The sequence below is a fragment of the Stegodyphus dumicola genome, chromosome X1, assembly GCF_044657685.1.
Source record: "Stegodyphus dumicola isolate Sdum_Otavi_A_Nest chromosome X1, ASM4465768v1".
Classification (NCBI taxonomy): domain Eukaryota; kingdom Metazoa; phylum Arthropoda; class Arachnida; order Araneae; family Eresidae; genus Stegodyphus; species Stegodyphus dumicola.
In genome coordinates this window covers 9,736,892-9,755,167 of record NC_140780.1, presented here as the reverse complement: position 1 = coordinate 9,755,167, position 18,276 = coordinate 9,736,892, and the positions used below count along the sequence as shown (strand labels likewise).

Here is an 18,276-nt window from a genome sequence, read left to right as displayed (position 1 = left end):
CTTTATTTATTAAATATCATTTTCTTCCCACTTAAACCATAAAATTCAATTCAACAGCAATATGGGAAAGTAATTTAAATCATAAATAAAGCATATCTTAGAACAAGGATGTCAAACTCGCGGCCCACAACAAATATTTTTGCGGCCCGGCCAATATATCGGCAAATAATATTATATAATAATAAAATAACATATCGACGAAGAAAAAAATGAAATGTTTACTGCTAAATAATTAACGATAATTTATTCAGTGTTGTTAGATTACACACAGCGAACTGACACACACACACACACTACTTGAATTACAAATACGTGTGAGTAGCTTGCGTTCAGCTACCTTGGGACCAAGTTTTGGGGGACACGGGCACTCAGAACTTGTACGCATCCCTCGATAGCCGAATGTGGCGGAACTCATGGTCTCAGTTTTCCAATCATAGTTTTGTACGATATATTGGTGCATGCACTTTACTTTATTATTAATTATTACTTAATTCATATTGTTACGGATTTCATAGTTATTTATTTAGCTAGTTTTTTTTATTTAGAATTGTAATTAGATTTGCTTCATGTTGCCTTAGCAACGCAGACGATTTTTGGAAAGACAGCTGCGTTGGAAGGTTAAAAATAGAACAGCGCGTGCATTTAATACCTAATAAATAAATATCTCGTAATTACCATCCACAAAAATCCAGATATTTATAGATGTTTCCAGTACATTCGAGAAATTAATTATAAAGCTTATAAAAGCCGAGAACAAACAACTCATCTCAGTAGTAGCTGTAGTTCTAGCGAACTGTTTGTTTGCTTAATGCTGTGATTGATTTGTAGCGATTTCGCTGTGAGATAGAATTAGTTTCTCTGTTTTGAATTGATTTTTGCTAAACGTTTGACATTTTGTGATATTGTTAGAATATTTTTGAAGAAATATTTCAGCATTTTGATTTATGTCTTGTGGAAAGAATAAATTTTTGTTAACTTTTTAACGTTAACAGTGTTTATTCCAGCCCTTTGTATTCAGTATGTCTATATCAAAACCAAGTGGTAGTAAAATTAAACAAAAAATCGCTGACGAACATAGAATATTCCAAGTAAAATGGGAATTAGAATATTTTTGCTTTGAAATAAAAGATAAAATAATCTGCTTGATATGTAATAATACTATTAATGTACCAAAGTTATATAATATTAAACATCATTACGAACAACACAAATCGAAATATAACAATTACGAAGGATTAATGAGAGAAGAAAAGTTGAAAGAGCTCAAGTTAGGAGTGAAAAAGCAACAGTCCATGTTTAGTAAAGAAGCGGCGGTACATGCAAGCTACGTCTTGTCCGAGTTGATAGCTAAACATTCGAAGCCTTTTACTGACGGTGATATCATCAAGGAATGCCTAATGAAAGCTGGAGAAATTGTTTTTCCTGGAAATGTGAAGGCTTTTCAATCAATTTCATTGTTTCGAAATACAGTTGCGGAAAGAGTTACTGATTTAGCCGCGAATTTAAGTGATCAGATCAAAGTAAAATCATCTAGTTTCGAAAGTTTCGCCATTGCCTGTGACGAGAGCACGGACATTAGTGGGAAAGCTCAATTAGCAGTGTTTCTTCGTTCTTGTGACAAGACTTTTAACATTTTTGAGGAATTACTGGAACTAATACCGATGCTTGGTACTAGCACAGGAGAAGATATATTTACTTTGTATTTCTGCAGAAGTCCAAAAACACATCTACCTTTGGCAAAATTAAATTATGTAGCTACAGTTGGCGCTCCATCAATGACCGGGAAAAACAAGGGCTTCGTAGCATTACTAAGAAAAAAAACTTAGTGAAATTCACGGTTCAAACATTCATCATATGCATTGTATTATACATCAAGAAGTTCTATGCACGAAAGTAATAAATATGGAGAATGTTTTGTCACATATAAAAAAAAGTTATAAATTTTATAAGATCTTGAGGTTTAAATCAGTGTCAATTCATTGCTTTCTTAAGTGAGTTAGATAGTGAATATTCGGGTTTGCCCTACTATACCGAGGTATGTTGGTTATCTTGCTCCAAGATACTCAAACAATTCTGGGATTTGAAAGAAGAAATATGTCAGTTTTTAAAAACGAAAAATGAAGACGTAAGTTTGTTTTACGATCCAATATGGATACAAGATTTATCTTTCTTCGTTGATATAACGAAATACTTAACCGATTTAAATTTATCAATACAAGAAAAAGATCATATCATTACGAACATGTTTGACATAATTAAAGCATTCAAATGTCAACTAGTTCTTTGGAAAAAACAACTTAAAAATGAAAATTTGATGCACTTCCCGACGTGCAGCATGAATAAATCAAGTTTAGATGATACTTGTTCGTATCCAAAAATACGCAGAAAAAAATTGCAAATTTAACAACTGAATTTGAAACGAGGTTTAATGATTTTAGTTCTCTCGAAGACAATTTTTTTTTCCTTCGATTTTTTTCAATAAGTATTGACTCAGTACCCAGCCATATGCAAATGGAGGTGATCGAGATTCAATGCAACTGAAATTTGAAAGCAAAATTCATTGAAGTGGGCGTGCCTGAATTTTACAAATATTTACCAGCCAGGTTTGAAAATACTCGAAAATTTGCATATGAAATTATTTCCATGTTTGGTAGCACACTTATCGGTGCGAGCAGTTATTTTCAGCCATAAAAGGTAATAATTCTCCTATTAGATACCGTATTAATGATGCTCACCTTGGGTCAGCGTTGGAAGTTATCACTGCAAACAAAATTTCTCCCGAAATAGGAAAGATAATAGCAGAGAAGAGATGTCAAGTATCAGGACGTAAACATTAAATTTTCTGGTTCTTTTCTATATAAATATATATATATATATATATATGTTTATTATTGTATTATTCGAAATAAATCTACGTTTCTATGAATATAGATTTTTTTTTTTTTTTTTTTTTTTTGCGACCCGCATAAAGTTAAACCTTGTTTGTTTGGCCCAAGTGTACCTATGAGTTTGACATCCCTGTCTTAGAATGTGCTTTATTTAGTATATAGTAAAATAAGCATATCTTTAGAATTTCCTATACGCTGTCTTGCGCGCTGGATATAGAATTTTTTTTGGGGGGGGTTACAGCGTTGCCATTGCTCGCTTCGATATCCTTGAATCTGTTAATCAAAAATTCATTAAAGTGTTACAAAATATGAAATCGATAATAAAACAAATTCCGAATTCTGCCTTCCAGGTGCTAATATTTGTTGGAGGATTACGATATTGAAAATTGGATGGCTCTAGGTACCGTTGTTTTATCACAATGCGAGAAAAACACATACATTTATGCAGATTTTTTATTGCTTAATTTCTGTAAATATAACACAGAGCAATAATATTTAATGGTAGCAATTTCAAAAGTGAAAAGGAAGTTTAAAGTTTCCAACGCAAAATGCCAAAACGAAATTAATAGTCCTTCTAGGCTAACGGCATTTGGGTTAAAAGATTACTTTTCTTCAAGTTTTGATATTTATCAACATTTTCTATACTTGAATGGGGCAAAAAGGTTGAGAACCCCCCTGTTTAAAAACTTTCCATTACACTGAAAATACGTTTACTATTCTGGTACTTTATCTTTTTCTACATATTGTACATTTTCATTACACATTTTCTACCATTTTACTTTACATTTCAATGACGTCACGTATTTGTCTCCTGAAATGTCAGTCAAGGAATCTGAAAAAAAATCACCGTTTACGGCATCAACTCAGGCGTGAAATTCCTATCACTATGCAATTTAGTGTCTAATTAAACATTTTTCAACCTACAAAATGAGCGTCTCTTATCAAACATATAAAGTCAGCTATTTCGATGATAAATAACCTAATAGCGATTTGCAAAAACTCTCTCTCTGCACCACAAATCCATTTGATGCTTAAACTCAGCTTAACTTGCAATCTGGTGATGGCCGATGAAAGAAACGAAAGGCACAGAAAAGAATTAAGGTAAAAATATCTGTATTAAAATAAACTTTGCAATAAATAACAAATACTTTAATACTAACAAAACTTTAAGGCTCTCTGTAAAAATGAAATATACATTTCTAATCGTATCTTATACCTACCTTATCGAAAATGATTTTACATGTGGCCGCATGAACATAAAAGTTGTCAACACATAATGCTGACTATGAAAACTGCGTAAAACATAAAACTAATAATAAATTCTTTTATACTAATACTAAATAATACTAATAATTAAAACTAATAGTAATACTAATTTATAATAATAATATAATAATAATAATAACAATAATAATACTAAAAATTAATAAATAACTTGTTAGAAGAATTTCAGTTGACTTTATTTAAAAAGAAACACGTTATTTAATTTCATTTAGAAAACACTCATGGTACTTTTTAACTCTTTACTGTCAGACCGTTAGAATCCAAAATCTAAAAATAAAAAGTCGTCTGCGATTTCCACGGCAAATGAAATCGTTTTCTTTTCCTGATCGCGCTGCCACACCAGCGCTTATAATTAGGTACGAAACATTTCTTATAATGTAGTTATGATTAGGTACAGATTTCTAATCTTATATCTTATCGAAGATAATTTTACGTGTGACAGCAAGAACTTAAACGCTGTGAACACATGATGCTGACTATTAAGGAAACCAAATTTCAAGAACGCTGCGTAATAGATAAAACTAATAATAAATACTTTAATACTAATACTAAATAATACTAATAATTAAAACTAATAATAAATACTTTAATACTAATAATAAATAATGCTAATAATAATACTTTAATATTAGAAGATGAATAATAATAACTTTCAAATCTGAAAGTGGAATATACAAAACAACATTTTAAGACTGAAAAGAATTTGTAAGCTTAAAATTGATTTTTATGATAAAATGAAACTGTGCGAGTATAAAATGCATGTAGGTATGAATTCATCCAAAATAGCTTAGAAATTTAATTTTCTCCTATAATGGGAAAACGCCTTTACGTTAGGTTCAAAAAAGCCTATACGTAACAGATTCTCATGAAAACAGAATTAAAAAAAAAAGTAATAAAGTCACACATTTTGTTTTTCTAAATATTGTTCACAATCAATAAAAGAATTAACACACATTTTAATTAATTTTTAGTTAAGGAAAATTATTTCAATATTACCTTAAGTCAGAGTTACATTATTTCAATGTTATCTTAAGTTTGGGTCGCGACTCAAACTTAATATTGAAACCGCGGGACCTGCAGCAGGAGATCTCTGAAAATTTTAGCAGTTTTGATATTTGGTAGTCCAAAAGCGCTTTGTACCTGAGGAGCTATTATTTTCTTTTTGCGTCGAATCACTCTGAATGTCCGTTTCACTTTTCAAACTGTTGTCACCAAATATTATCGAACTTTATTATATTTGAAGAAATTAAATAATGAAGAATCTGAATAAATGTATGTATGTTTCTCGCACTTTAATAAAACAACGGTACTTAGAGCCACCAAAAATTTGAATGACGTAATCCTACTACGAATCTGGAAGCCCAAATTTGGAATTTGTTTTATTATTGATTTCATATTTTGTAAAACTTTAACGAATTTTCTATGAACAAACTCAAGCAAGCAATGGCAACGTTGTACATAAGAAAAAAAAATATCTTGTATATTTATTTACATTATTTATGAGGCTGTGTATCCGAAATTCTAAAGATATGCTTAATTTAAAATTATTTTGCGATACTGCTCTTGAACTTAATTTTATGGCTTGAGTGCGAAGAACATGATATTTAATAAGTAAAGGTAATGCACAAAATGTTAAAAAAAGCCCCTTTGGACGCTATTTAAAATGTGAAGCCTTTCAGATGTTCTTTTTTAACTTATAATAGTTTTACAATTACCAAATATTTTTACACAATGTATCTGAAAATAGGTACAAATAAGACAATACAGACAAAGAAAAAGCGAAAACGTTTTGACGCATTCTTTTTATAATATAAACGTACATTTTACTTGCTTTTCACTTGACGCTGTCATTTCGTCTGTTACTTATTTAAAATTTTCACATTGCTCTGTGTCTTAAAATTGGAAATTAAAGTTAATGACCTAAAACTGCAATAGTATATTACAGTAAAAGTGAAAAAATCGAAAGTTTCACTCATGCGTGTGTCGGATTTGCGCAATTATTATGGGGTGTCACAAATTTTTCGTAAATTTTATGGGGTCTGGGGGTCGGGAAAAATCTCGGGCATGAAAAGCGGTAGCGACTGGAAGTTTAAAACCCTGGACTAAACTGTAACTGACTCGTGCTGCCATCTAGTGGAAGAGAACTTGTCCCGATCAAAATCAAAATTGAAAAACTTTTCTTTCCAATTTCTAGTAACATAAAATTAATTAAACTTCTTTTATTTGCTGTTCGTATTTTGTATTGATTCATTAAAATATAATAATATGTTTTCAGGGAATTTATGGAACTGGTGAACTTTGCCCCAGGCTTTAAAGAACTTCTTAATAGTTCCCAGGAAAAGTCTCTGTTTGCGCCAACTAACGAAGCAATTCGTCAGCTTCCACCTGAAGCTATAGGCACCATCAAGACAAACATCACTGCCATTACAAATGTAAGTTGTCTTCATTTATTTATGATTCTTAAACGCCAAATGTCATTTTGTTGCAAAATTGCTGTGGCTGTTAGCTGCAGAATTATTTTTGCATTATACTGTTCCATTTCTTTATCTTTTTAATCAATTCGAATTAAAAAAGAAAATGAGTTCTAAATTACAGTGTCTTGACAAAAGTGTTCGGACACTTTAAGAATTTCCAGAAAAAGCGCTGCAACCCGCAAATGAATTCGAATATAAAGCCCAATATTGTTTCATATGATCTCCATGTGACTTTGTATAAAATCAGACCTTTTAATTTTTAATACGACCTTATTTTCTTTTTTTTTTTTTTTTAATTGAAAATTTAAGGATGCATAGGCAAAACACGCCACAAAAGTAATCGTACACCGAAAACAACTTTTTATTTTTCGATTTTGATGATGTTTAAAAAATTGTTTGGGTTTAATTTTTGCTTGCTTATTTCGTTATTAGCCCAAAGGGCCCAGAAGCCAAATTAACAGACAATTTAATTTACCAATTAATAGCCCAGAATGGCTATTCCGTTTTGGCATTTTACGTTGATTCACTATAAATGTCGGTTCACTTTTCAAATTTTTGCCACCAAATGCTATCGTCCTGTGTTATAGTTAAAGAAATTAAATAATGAAGTACAAATGTATGTATGTATGTTTCTTGCATTGTGATAAAATAACGGTACCTAGAGCCATTCAGTTTTGAATAATGTTATCTTCCACCGAATATTAGCATCTGGAAGCCCGAATTTGGAATTTGTTTTATTATCGATTTCATATTTTGTAATACTTTAACAAATTTTTCATTAACAAACTCAACGATTTCAAAGCGAGTAATGGCAAAATTACGGAGGAAAAATATTTTTATCTCCAGTGCGCGAGCCTGTGTAGCGGAAAATCTAAAGCTATGCTCATTTTAGTTATTTTGCGATATTGTCGGTGAACTGAATTTTATGGTTTAAGTGCGAAACATGGTGTTTAATAAATAATGGTAACACACAAAAAGTTAAATACGCCCCATTGGGCGTAATGTAAAATCTGAAAGCTTTCAGATTTAAATTTTTTTACGGAAATTGTTATTATTATTGTGTTAAGTATTGCTTGAATGCTAATATTGTGTGTTAGGTTTAATGAATTCCATTGGTTTCGCATTACGAAGTTATATGGAAAGTATTCTTTTCTAAGCATTCATTTGGATTCTGGAAACAGATAAAATAATTTATATCATCTCATTCTTCGGTGCAGTATGTGATAAAATGCTTAAAGAAGAAAATCGGATCCAAAGTAAGAGAGGTTGCCTGGCAAAGAGGATTCTACGTGATCAGAGATTTATAGTTGAAAAATCCGTGAAAATTCCATGTTTGAGTATTTTAAAGATTTCTACAGAATTTTCTGAAAACATTTCTACTTCAGTTTTCACTTAAAACTGTTCGACGAGTACTCAGATCAGCTGGATTGCACGGGCGATCTGCCCGAAAAAAATTTTTGGAAGTGCAAAAAATAGAAAGCTTAGGCTTTTCTTCGCAAAATCAATGGCAAATAAGCTCGGTGCGTATTAGAATCATGTCTTATTTGTAGATGAAAGCAAATTTAACATTTTTTTATTCCGATGAGTACGGAGAAATAAAAAATAAAAGAAAAAAAAAAAAAAAAAAAAAAAAAGAGGAGCTTAATCGCAAGACCTTTATTAGAACAGTATAGCACGGCGGCAGAGGTGTTCTTGCGTGAGGGTGCATGTCAGCATCAGGATTAAATAATTTACCATTTATTGATAGCACAATGAGCCATGCTGTTTATTTAAATATTTTAAAAGGTAATTTAATATTATCCGCCCAAAATTTGTATAATGGAAGCAACTTCACGATCCTAAGCACACGGCTCTCAATGTTCGCCTTTGGGTATCTATACTTGTTCACAAGTTCTGAAAACACTACTTCAATAACCAGATTTAAAGTCAATAGAATACATTTGGAGTGAATTAGAGGTTAGAGTACGATGACAAAGCATTAAAACAAAAACCGAACTAAAAACGGTAATTCAGATAATAAATGCAGATATGAAAATTTAGATATAAAAAAAAAAAAAAAAAAAAAAAAAACTGGCGAGATCTATGCGCAAATATTTGAAAGTCATAAATACTGCAGGATGTACTACAAAATACTAATTGACAAAAATATTACTATATTGTCTGATATGTGCAGAATTTTTTAAAGAGTACGAAGACTTTTTTGAGGTTACTTTTTGATTATTGATTTTCCAAAAAATAATAGGTTCATAAAATAATTAATTTAGATAAATTATTAAATAATTAATTCTCAACGATTTAAAATCGAGCAATGGCAACACTGCACGGGATCAAAAACATTTTTATCTCCAGCGCGCGAGACTGCGTATCGGAAATTCTAAAGATATGCTCATTTTAAAACTATTTTGCGATATTGAAGTTGGACTGAATTTTATGGTTTAATGATGAAGATAATGATATTTAATAAATAAAGGTAACAAACAAACGTTACAAAAGTCCCTTTTTCGCGTAATATAAAATCTGAATGCTATCGGATTTTTATTTTTATTTTAACTGTGTTGCCTTTGTTTGCTTTTGAAATCGCTGAGATTGTTGATGAAAATTTGTTTAAGTTTTATAAAGAGATAATATAAAAAATCCGAAAATCAAATTTCGACCTTCTAGTAGCCCATGCTCGGGTGGAGGATTCCGTTATTCAAAATTTGATTGCTCTAGATGTCGTAGTCTTTTCACAGTGAAACTTTCATATATTCCTGCAGATTCTTCATTATTTAATTTCTTTAAGCATAATACAGCGCGATAATATTTCGTGCAACGATTTAAAGCGTTATTCAGATTTTCATGGTAATTCAGCGCAGAATCCCGTTTTGAGACTAATAGCTCTTCTGGGCCGACGTTCAGAAGGACGTTGGTCTAATAAAATGGCTGAAGAATTTTTGCTGGAATTGCTGGAATCGCAAAAGAGTTGCACTCGAGACCAAAATATCATTCCGAACCATTTCCAAGTCTTTAAATTGATGTCCGCAAACTGTTTAAAGGATGTCTAACTTGGCTTAGCAAGAAAAGAGGGTCGCAAACGTTTGCTGAGGTCATTACTGATCGTGGTCCATCATCTGTGAGCGAAACCATCAACACATGGTTTCGCTCACAGATGATGATAGATTGTTTTTTCAATCAGATGATTTAAATATTAGTTTATCTAGCACGAACTTCTTGCTGTTTATAAAGACATCATTTACTGTAGATGTAGCTGACCACTTCAAAGGAGAGGTATAATATTGCTGAGTTTTACGGGTTAGAGGATTTGGAGTGATTGGAGACAGCACTTGATGAAGAATCAAAGCACCTTATTAGTCATTATTACACAGAAGAGTTAAAAAGACCCGTTGACAGCTGTCGAAAAACTAAGATCAGCTGAAACAATAAACAACACACAATTCAGGCTATAACGGTGAAGGCAGCTTCATTGCAAAGCACTAAACTACCGCTTCCGCCTCTTTGATCGCTCTCGAAACTCAAGACACTACTACTGAACTCAACGTACTCTCGATACTCTCCACGATACAACTCAAGATACGCTTCTATGATAAAACTGACAATACACTACTACTCCTCGCACACCAGGGTTTATATAGCTTTTGGGCTGCCTTCGAGAACATTCTGGGACAAATCGGTAAGAATTCGTTCAAGAATATTCTCGCTTTGTGTATGGCATATCGCCAATTTTCTCGCCAAATGTGGCCAGATGGGCGATTTATGTCCAAATATGACAATCTTGTCTTTCCTTGACATTTTCGGGCAACTCTAAACCTTTTTGCAGGGAAGCTATCTTACCGCGGCTGGGCATTTCGTAGCTATATATACGAGTATAAATTGATAAATGCCCGGAATTTAAGGTATTGGATATAACTGCTCATAAATGTATTTCATCATTGACAATGATGTAATGCAGTTGGAAATTCATTCGTCTTTACTATCATTATACCTACTCTCATGACTGTATGTTAGTGATCCTTTGTAAAGCGAAACTAGCTTCTTAGTTCCCGATGCAACTTTCATAGAATATGCATGATATAGTCTTTATATGCATATTTTTGAGGAATTATTCCTCAGCGAGTTCTAAAAAGGGCTGGCCTAGAGCATTAAATCAGAAATGCGAATATCTTCCTCCTGGGCTTCTTTCCAGTCTGCTTAAAAGTACACTCTATCACATTTATGCATAAAACAAAAACAATAATTATATACAGAAATGAAAACAATATTAAATTTTTGTAAGTTAGCAGATAATGACATACTGGAGACTTAAACAGAATTATGTATAAAGTGAAAATAAACAGCATAAAATGAAAAAAGGACATTAATAAGGTATGTGGTCCCCCCTCATCTGTATACAAAGTTTACAGCTTGTGACCATGCTTTCAATTAGGTGGTCAACCACCGCAGAAATAAGCAATCGCCATTCTTCTTTTAGAGCAGTTTCCAGCTCAATAAGAGTGGCTGGAGGTGGGAAACATGAAGATACAGCACTGCCGAGAGCATCCCAAAGATTTTCAATGGGATTAAGATTAAGATCGAGCGAATATGCTGGTCACGCCATACGCGCAATCCCGTCACTTTCCAGGTAGTCATCGACGATGTCAGCTCTATGGGGACGTGCGTTATCATCCATTAAAGCAAAAGTAGGGTCAAATGCTGCAGCGTACAATCTCACAATGGGTTCTAGGACTTCATCTCGATACCGGACAGCAGTCAAAGAACCCTGTTTAAAGATGGGCAGGTCGGTGCGGTATCCTAATAAAATCCCTTCCCACCCCAAAATGCTTCTGCCTCGGAATGCGTGATGTTCAGTGATGTTTTGAGACTGATTGCATGTTCGTTGTTCACGCCATATCCTTATACGCTTGTCATCTGCCAGAGCAAATCTTGACTCCGCAGTAAACATGACATTGCCCCAGTCAGACACATTCCAATTGACATTTTCCCGGCACCACTGTAATCGTGCCCCTCTTGATTGGACGGATAGAGGAACACAAACTCGAGGTACTCGGGCGTACAGTCCACTCGTATGTAATCTTTCGGCGTACAGTAGCTTCAGATATCGCCTTACCAATGGACGCTGTAACCATAGATGTCACACGTGTGGAAGTCGCTCTGTGATTCCACTTGGCTACAATAGCAATATATCGATCTTCCGCGGGGGTTGTAACAATTGGGAGACCGGCTACGGGCCTTCGGACAACTGTCTGTGTGGTTTGGAATTGTTTCCATAAACGTGAAATTACAGAATGATGAACGCCGAAGAAAAGAGCAACATCTGTAATCGACTGTCCTGCTTCAATGCGCCCCACATCACGCCAGAGCTCAGAATCTTCCATTCGTCTTCTGGAAGTCATAGAAACACGTACGTTTTGAAAACAAATTGTACGAAAGTTTTAAACACCTTCTATCAGCACTTACAATGAACTTCTGCAACCCTTTATAAAGCTGGCTTCTTATAAGACTGTCCTTTTTGCATATTTATTGACATGAAAGTGCGATTGGCTGTTACCTAACATATTTGCATACTTCCATCTACCTCTGCAGCGAATTGCATCCTCTTCGATTCTAATTGGCTTCCGGAAATTAGCATTTTCCTCTCCGTGCTTAACTTTTGGAAGTGAGTGCATATGCACTCAAAAAGAAACAAACTACTACCACGAAACTTAACATGTATGCAATGCATGAGGAGATAAACAAACAAATTCAGAGCAAATGATCGTTTTATTAAGAAGTTATGACACGGAAAAGGTTACAAATCAGTACGTAGTATAGCCAAAGAGTCCTTTATTCTGTCCTTACGAACAGCTGTCACATCCTTAAATTGCACTCGATAGCGGTCAATATGTACATTATTGTTGAAATATCATACCTGGAATTTTTCTTGATTACAATACTTCCTTTACTTCGTAAAGTTTTTTAAGGTAGTAAAAAGGATAAGTGACTTTTTTCGTGAAAGTGTTTTCGTTTTAAATATCAACATTTAAGACATTTACCTCAAGTTCTATCCTTGCATAAACTAACTTCAGCAGAAACTTAATCTAAACTGTTTTCAGTACTATGTTTGCTCTTTATAAAACTTACTTGTTTAAGAACACTGTACAAAATAATTCAATGATATTTACTTTTTAGTATTTTTAATATAACAGTATTGTATTTTATATTTTTTCTTTGATTTCTCCAGACCTAGATGTTATGTTTTTATTGTTGAATTGTAACTCCTTGTACTACGAGTTATTTACTGCATCTGTAAGCCTTGTGGAATACTTCATGGAATACGAAGAGTTTTGTATTTGTTTTCTTAATTTAAAAAGGAAACAAAAGTCCCAAAAAACCAAGTAAAGTAATATGTATCTTTATAAGTCCAACTCCTACAGGCCATGTTAATTATACCATCAAAAACCATAAACAAGCTTTAAAAAGATTTGAGTAAAAAATGACACACCGAAATAGATTATTAGAGAAGTTAAAGCAGCAAAAATCAATGTAATATCCGTAAATTTGCATCTTGGAAATTTATTAAATTTCTAAGTCCTGCAAATTTATGAATGTTACCGATAACTTCTCCAATACGATTTTAAAATGCTTAAAAGTATTTATTTCGATTAGACGAGTCCAAATAACAAAGCATATAAATACAAACAATCTCATGCATGAAAAAGTAATGATTGTACAAAACAGCTCAGCTTTGTAAGTAAAATGGTAAACGATGACATAATTCAACATAATTTCATCAAGAACACAGCTAAAACAGCTTGCTAAACTGCAGTTGTCAATCTAAATATTATCACCACCAACCTAACGGGAGTGTTTCATGATAAACTTCACCTAAACATCATGCCAGTACGATCTGGATTTCTTTAGACAGATGAATTAGGTATTCTTGACAAAATTCTTACAGTAAATTTAATTTAGATTAAACTGGCTAGTAATTATCTATCTGCTTTATTAACAAAATGGACCTACTTCAGCTTCCAAGTCTCATAAAAGCTCGCTTGAATGAGTTCAATATTTGACAATGTTTTTCGCTTCCTGCCGTTTTTCTCTTTTAGGTTATTTATAATTTGCAACGCATTTGCTAAATTCATTGTTCCTAAATTTGCTCATAGTTTACTTCATCACATTTACTTAGCTTTTTCAAATCTATTTATTCTCACAATTTTTTCAACTTCTTCGAAAACCAAATCAGAAGAGAAACACGCCAAAGTGAAACTTAAAATTAGTAAAGAAACAACGTTGTTTTTTCGCTTAGATTTAGACAGTTCCATTTTTTGTCTAAATCTGGGCCAAATACTTACCAATTTTAAGTTCTTCAAAATATTTTTAAACTAAGCACAACAATGTTTCTGATCGCTGAATTAAAAAAAATAAATCGATTATTCTGTTACTCGGTACTAGAACTTTTTCTTTAAACTTAAAATTAGTAAAGAAACAACGTTGTTTTCTCGCTTAGATTTAGACAGTTCCATTTTTTGTCTAAATCTGGGCCAAATACAAGATTGTTTCTTTACCAATTTTAAGTTCTTCGAAAATCTTTTTAAACTAAGCACAACAATGTTTCTGATCGCTGAATTTAAAAAAATAAATCGATTATTCTGTTACTCGGTACTAGAACTTTTTCTATTATTTTTCCTCGGTAAATTACTGGATTTTTTTAAGGTGTATAATCCAAGTAATTCCATGTTTTATTCTTTTACAAAAATTTTTACTACAAAAATTTAATCTTACAATAGAAGACATTTCTAATTTTTTATTACTTTTAATGCTTAAAATTCATAGTTTGCCTAATTTAATTTTAATCTTAATTTTATTAGCCCAGAAGGGCTAATAAATTAATTTCGTTTTGGCATTTTGCCTTGTTTCACTATAAAACGGCAAATCACTTTTTAAATTGTTGCCACAAAATACTACAGCCCCGCATTATATTTTAAGAAATTAAATAATGAAGAATATGTATGAATCTATGTATTTTTCTCGCACTGTGAGAAAACGAGGGTACCTACAGACATCAAATTTTGAACAATGTAGTCCTCAACTCGAATATGGGCATCTGAAGGCCCAAATTTAGAATTTGTTTTAATACCTATTTCATATTTTGTAAAACTTTAACGAATTTTTGATTAACAAACTCAAAGATTTTAAAGCAAGCAATGGCAGCACTGTACGGGGAAAAAGCCGCCTTGTCTCCAGCGCGCGAAGGATATGCTCTTTTTAAATATTTTGTGATATTGCTGTTGAATTGAATTTTATGGTCTAAATGCGGAGAGCAACAAGTTTTAATAAATGTAATACACAAAACGTTAAACAAACGCTTCTTTTAGCGTAATATAAAATCTGAAAACTTCCAGTTTTTTATCTATTTTTTTAATTAAAATTTTTAGATGAAACTTTATTTTGTATTCGTATGTCGGATTGTTCCTGTTTTACACTTTTTTAGGGGTTCTCCACCGACTTAAATTGAAAGTAATTATCATAAGCTTTTTCAACTTTGCGCTTGTTTATAATTTTGATACTACAATTTAAATTTTTTTTTAAAATTTATTCCGACTTGCATAGTTTTAAAATTTTCATGTATTTTTTTCCTACATTGCATTGCTTGCATTAACATGTTTTTTTTTAAACTCTGTGTACTCAAAATAAATGTTTTAAATTTTAAACTTATTTTAAGCTTGTTTTGGGTATTGATACAGTACTTTTATAATTTTTTGCACTATTTACTATGGCCTGTAGGGGTCGAATTCATGATGACACAGATTACTGAGATTATTTTAAGTATTATACTTTTAATTTGGGTCTTTGTTTAGAAGCAGGCTGATGTATTTACTATTTTCTTTGCACTAACCCCCTGATGATGATACAGCGAGAGATGTATTTTTTTTCATTTTGGTTTTGGTAAATTTGGCCTTTTGTGTAGTTTGCCACTGTGTTTCTGATTATTATTTTCTGCACTTGATTTATTCCTAACTGAATGTAGGATGGATTTTAAACGTAGTATTTATTTAGATTTATTTTTTTCCTTATTGCCACCACTTACTGCTGCTGTCAGTTTCGCGGTTAGGTTTTGAGATGCTTTTTATTTTGTATATAGACACGCACGTAAGGGATTCGTGAGAGTTAATAATCGTATGTGTGAACAGAAACTGATAAAAGTCATTTTTAGGAAAATTAACTGTAATATACTAATATATTTATTAAAGCCTTTTTTATGTATTTTAGTTACTGAAGCTTCATCTGGTGATGAAAAGTATCTCCACGGATGACGTGCTGTATGGACGGTACAGAGAATACGTATCGGCTGACAACAGAAACAGTCTGTATTTTCGAATTTTGGGAGATGAGAAGAACAAAAGTGAGTTCATTGCAAATTATTATCTGTTTAAAATTAATATAAAAGAAACTGATGCGGACACCACATGACTTCCTTGTACGGAATATTAAATTACCGTATTTGACGGCATATAAGACGCGCTTGTTTTCCTAAATTTGGTCTCAATAAAAGTTACCTGCGTCTTATACGGGAAGGACACAGTCTTATACGTGAATTAATTCAATAATATGGTAATTGCATTCAATAACTGTTTATTTGGCTTTTACGAAACGTGAGAACTAAAAGAAACCACGCTATTGAAACTTTTTACCCTTGTGTGTGGCCGTCTAAATAAGGGGGCGTCTTATATGCCAGTCCGTCTTATATGCCGTCAAATACGGCATATGCATTTTTCCTGCATTTCATTTAAACTAATTTCCTCGAATTTGTGTAGAAATAGATTTCTCATTCAATTTATTAAGTTCTCACTTAGCGGCAAGGCACAAGTACATAAAATCTTAAAATATCTTTATTAAAAATTGAAAGATATTGAAAAACATAAAACCCCAAGTACCGTTAATACCGCCAGAAATAATTACAATTAAAATTAGAGTTTCTACGCAAAAGCAAGCAATTCGCCCAGCAGAAAAGAAGGCAGATTTTTGCGTGCACAAAGCTAAGTTTCCTTTAGGTCCCATGCGGCAAAAAGACACTGAAAGGTGCTATTCACTATTCTGCTGATTTAATTCTGCTGATTCACTATTCTGCTGATTTAATTCACTATTCTGCTACGTTGCAAAAGTAAACAAATATGGTTACTGTGGTTAAAAAAATTAGGTTTATCAACACTTAAATAATTGATAATTCTACAACTTGTAGAGACACTAAAGTTTTTTTGTAGCAGGAGAGATGAAAAATGAGCAATGCCCTCGCCGGGACTCTGGCCACGGACCTCTTGAATACACGCTGAGCGTACTGACCACTAAACCACGAAGGCATGCAAAGAAAGCGGGAGAAATACCTTATAAACTATTGCATGCAGATTAACTAAAGGCATAAAAATCTAAACCGGAAGATAAGAACAACATAATTGAATAATTTTTAAAGGAAAAAATGCACAATTTACCAACATATAAGACTAAAAATACTGAACTCACGGAGCCGAATAACAGACTGTGTGTGTATATATACGTTTGGTGCGGCTGATTGCAACCAAAAAGGGAGGTGCACTAGTACATATTATAACCGTCCTATATACAAAATTTCAACGTTCCAAGGCTACTTCATTTTGAGTTATGCGAGATACGTATGCACACATCAAATCTCTTCTGAGGTTAATTTTTTGCTATAGCTCTATTTACTGCCTGCCTTCATAGACTGCCATAGAAGTGCCGCTGCTACAAGAGCTTATTTGCGTCTATGAAATACATGCGTAGATATAGAGGTAGTAAACCCGGCTGTCTCTTTCCGAGGTAAGACCACTTACATAAAAGTCTAATGTGTCACCAACAGTGCGTTTAAGAAATGCATACGTAGATATATAGGTACTAAACCTGGCTGTCTCTTTACGAGGTAAGACATCTTACATAAAAGGCTAATGTGTCACCAACCCAGGAATCAAGTAAGTGTGAAATGAAAGCTAGTTTTTTAGCTCTTTATTTTATTTTAGAACATTTAGAGTTTAGCAGTTTGCTTACTCTTTTGCACAATATTGCATTAGCCGTTTGAGTTTTCTCCTAGCCATTCAATTGTTTGTAAACACTAAAGCCCGTGTATTAAAATTCGTTGCACTAGGTGACTCAAGGTGAAATCTTTCCATATATGGGCATCGAAACACATAGCTGTTGGTCTGTTCAATAACCCAGCGTTTACAGCTGTCATTGTTTGTCCCGTGACAGCGTTTCAAGTAATTTGGGAAATGGCCCATGTCCTATTCAAAAGTCATATAAACTGTCTTTTATCTTAATGTCCATACTGAAACTTGGAAAGAAAGAAGGCTCTCCCTTCCAGTTAAAGAATAATCCCAACTCTTTTCCAAAATTTCCATCATTCTTATTTTCGTTTCGAATGAGAAACTGGGATCCAGTTTCCAGCTCTAACATTTTAGAATTTTTGTCAGCGGATTTAGCTATCTTATCTGCCTTCTCATCTCCAAGTATTTGAGCATGTGCGAAAACCCAACAGGGGAGGGTTCTGTTAGTGAAAGATATTCTCAGAAGTATGCTTCTAAAGTCCTTCAACAATGCTGCTCTTCTGATCAGTTCCTTGAAGACTAGAGGCAGAGACACTG

General features: G+C 32.9%; 1 protein-coding gene across 3 annotated transcripts in view; it reads left to right on the top strand.

Annotated features, from left to right (window-relative positions):
• Positions 1-18,276, top strand: part of LOC118181971 (fasciclin-1-like) — a 330,859-nt gene that overhangs the window by 221,309 nt on the left and 91,274 nt on the right. For all 3 annotated transcript variants that reach the window (XM_085808714.1, XM_085808713.1, XM_085808715.1), the window contains exons 8-9: positions 6,448-6,604; positions 15,896-16,028. In XM_085808714.1, coding sequence (XP_085664840.1) covers positions 6,448-6,604; positions 15,896-16,028 — 290 coding nt within the window. The remainder of the gene's footprint in view (positions 1-6,447; positions 6,605-15,895; positions 16,029-18,276) is intronic.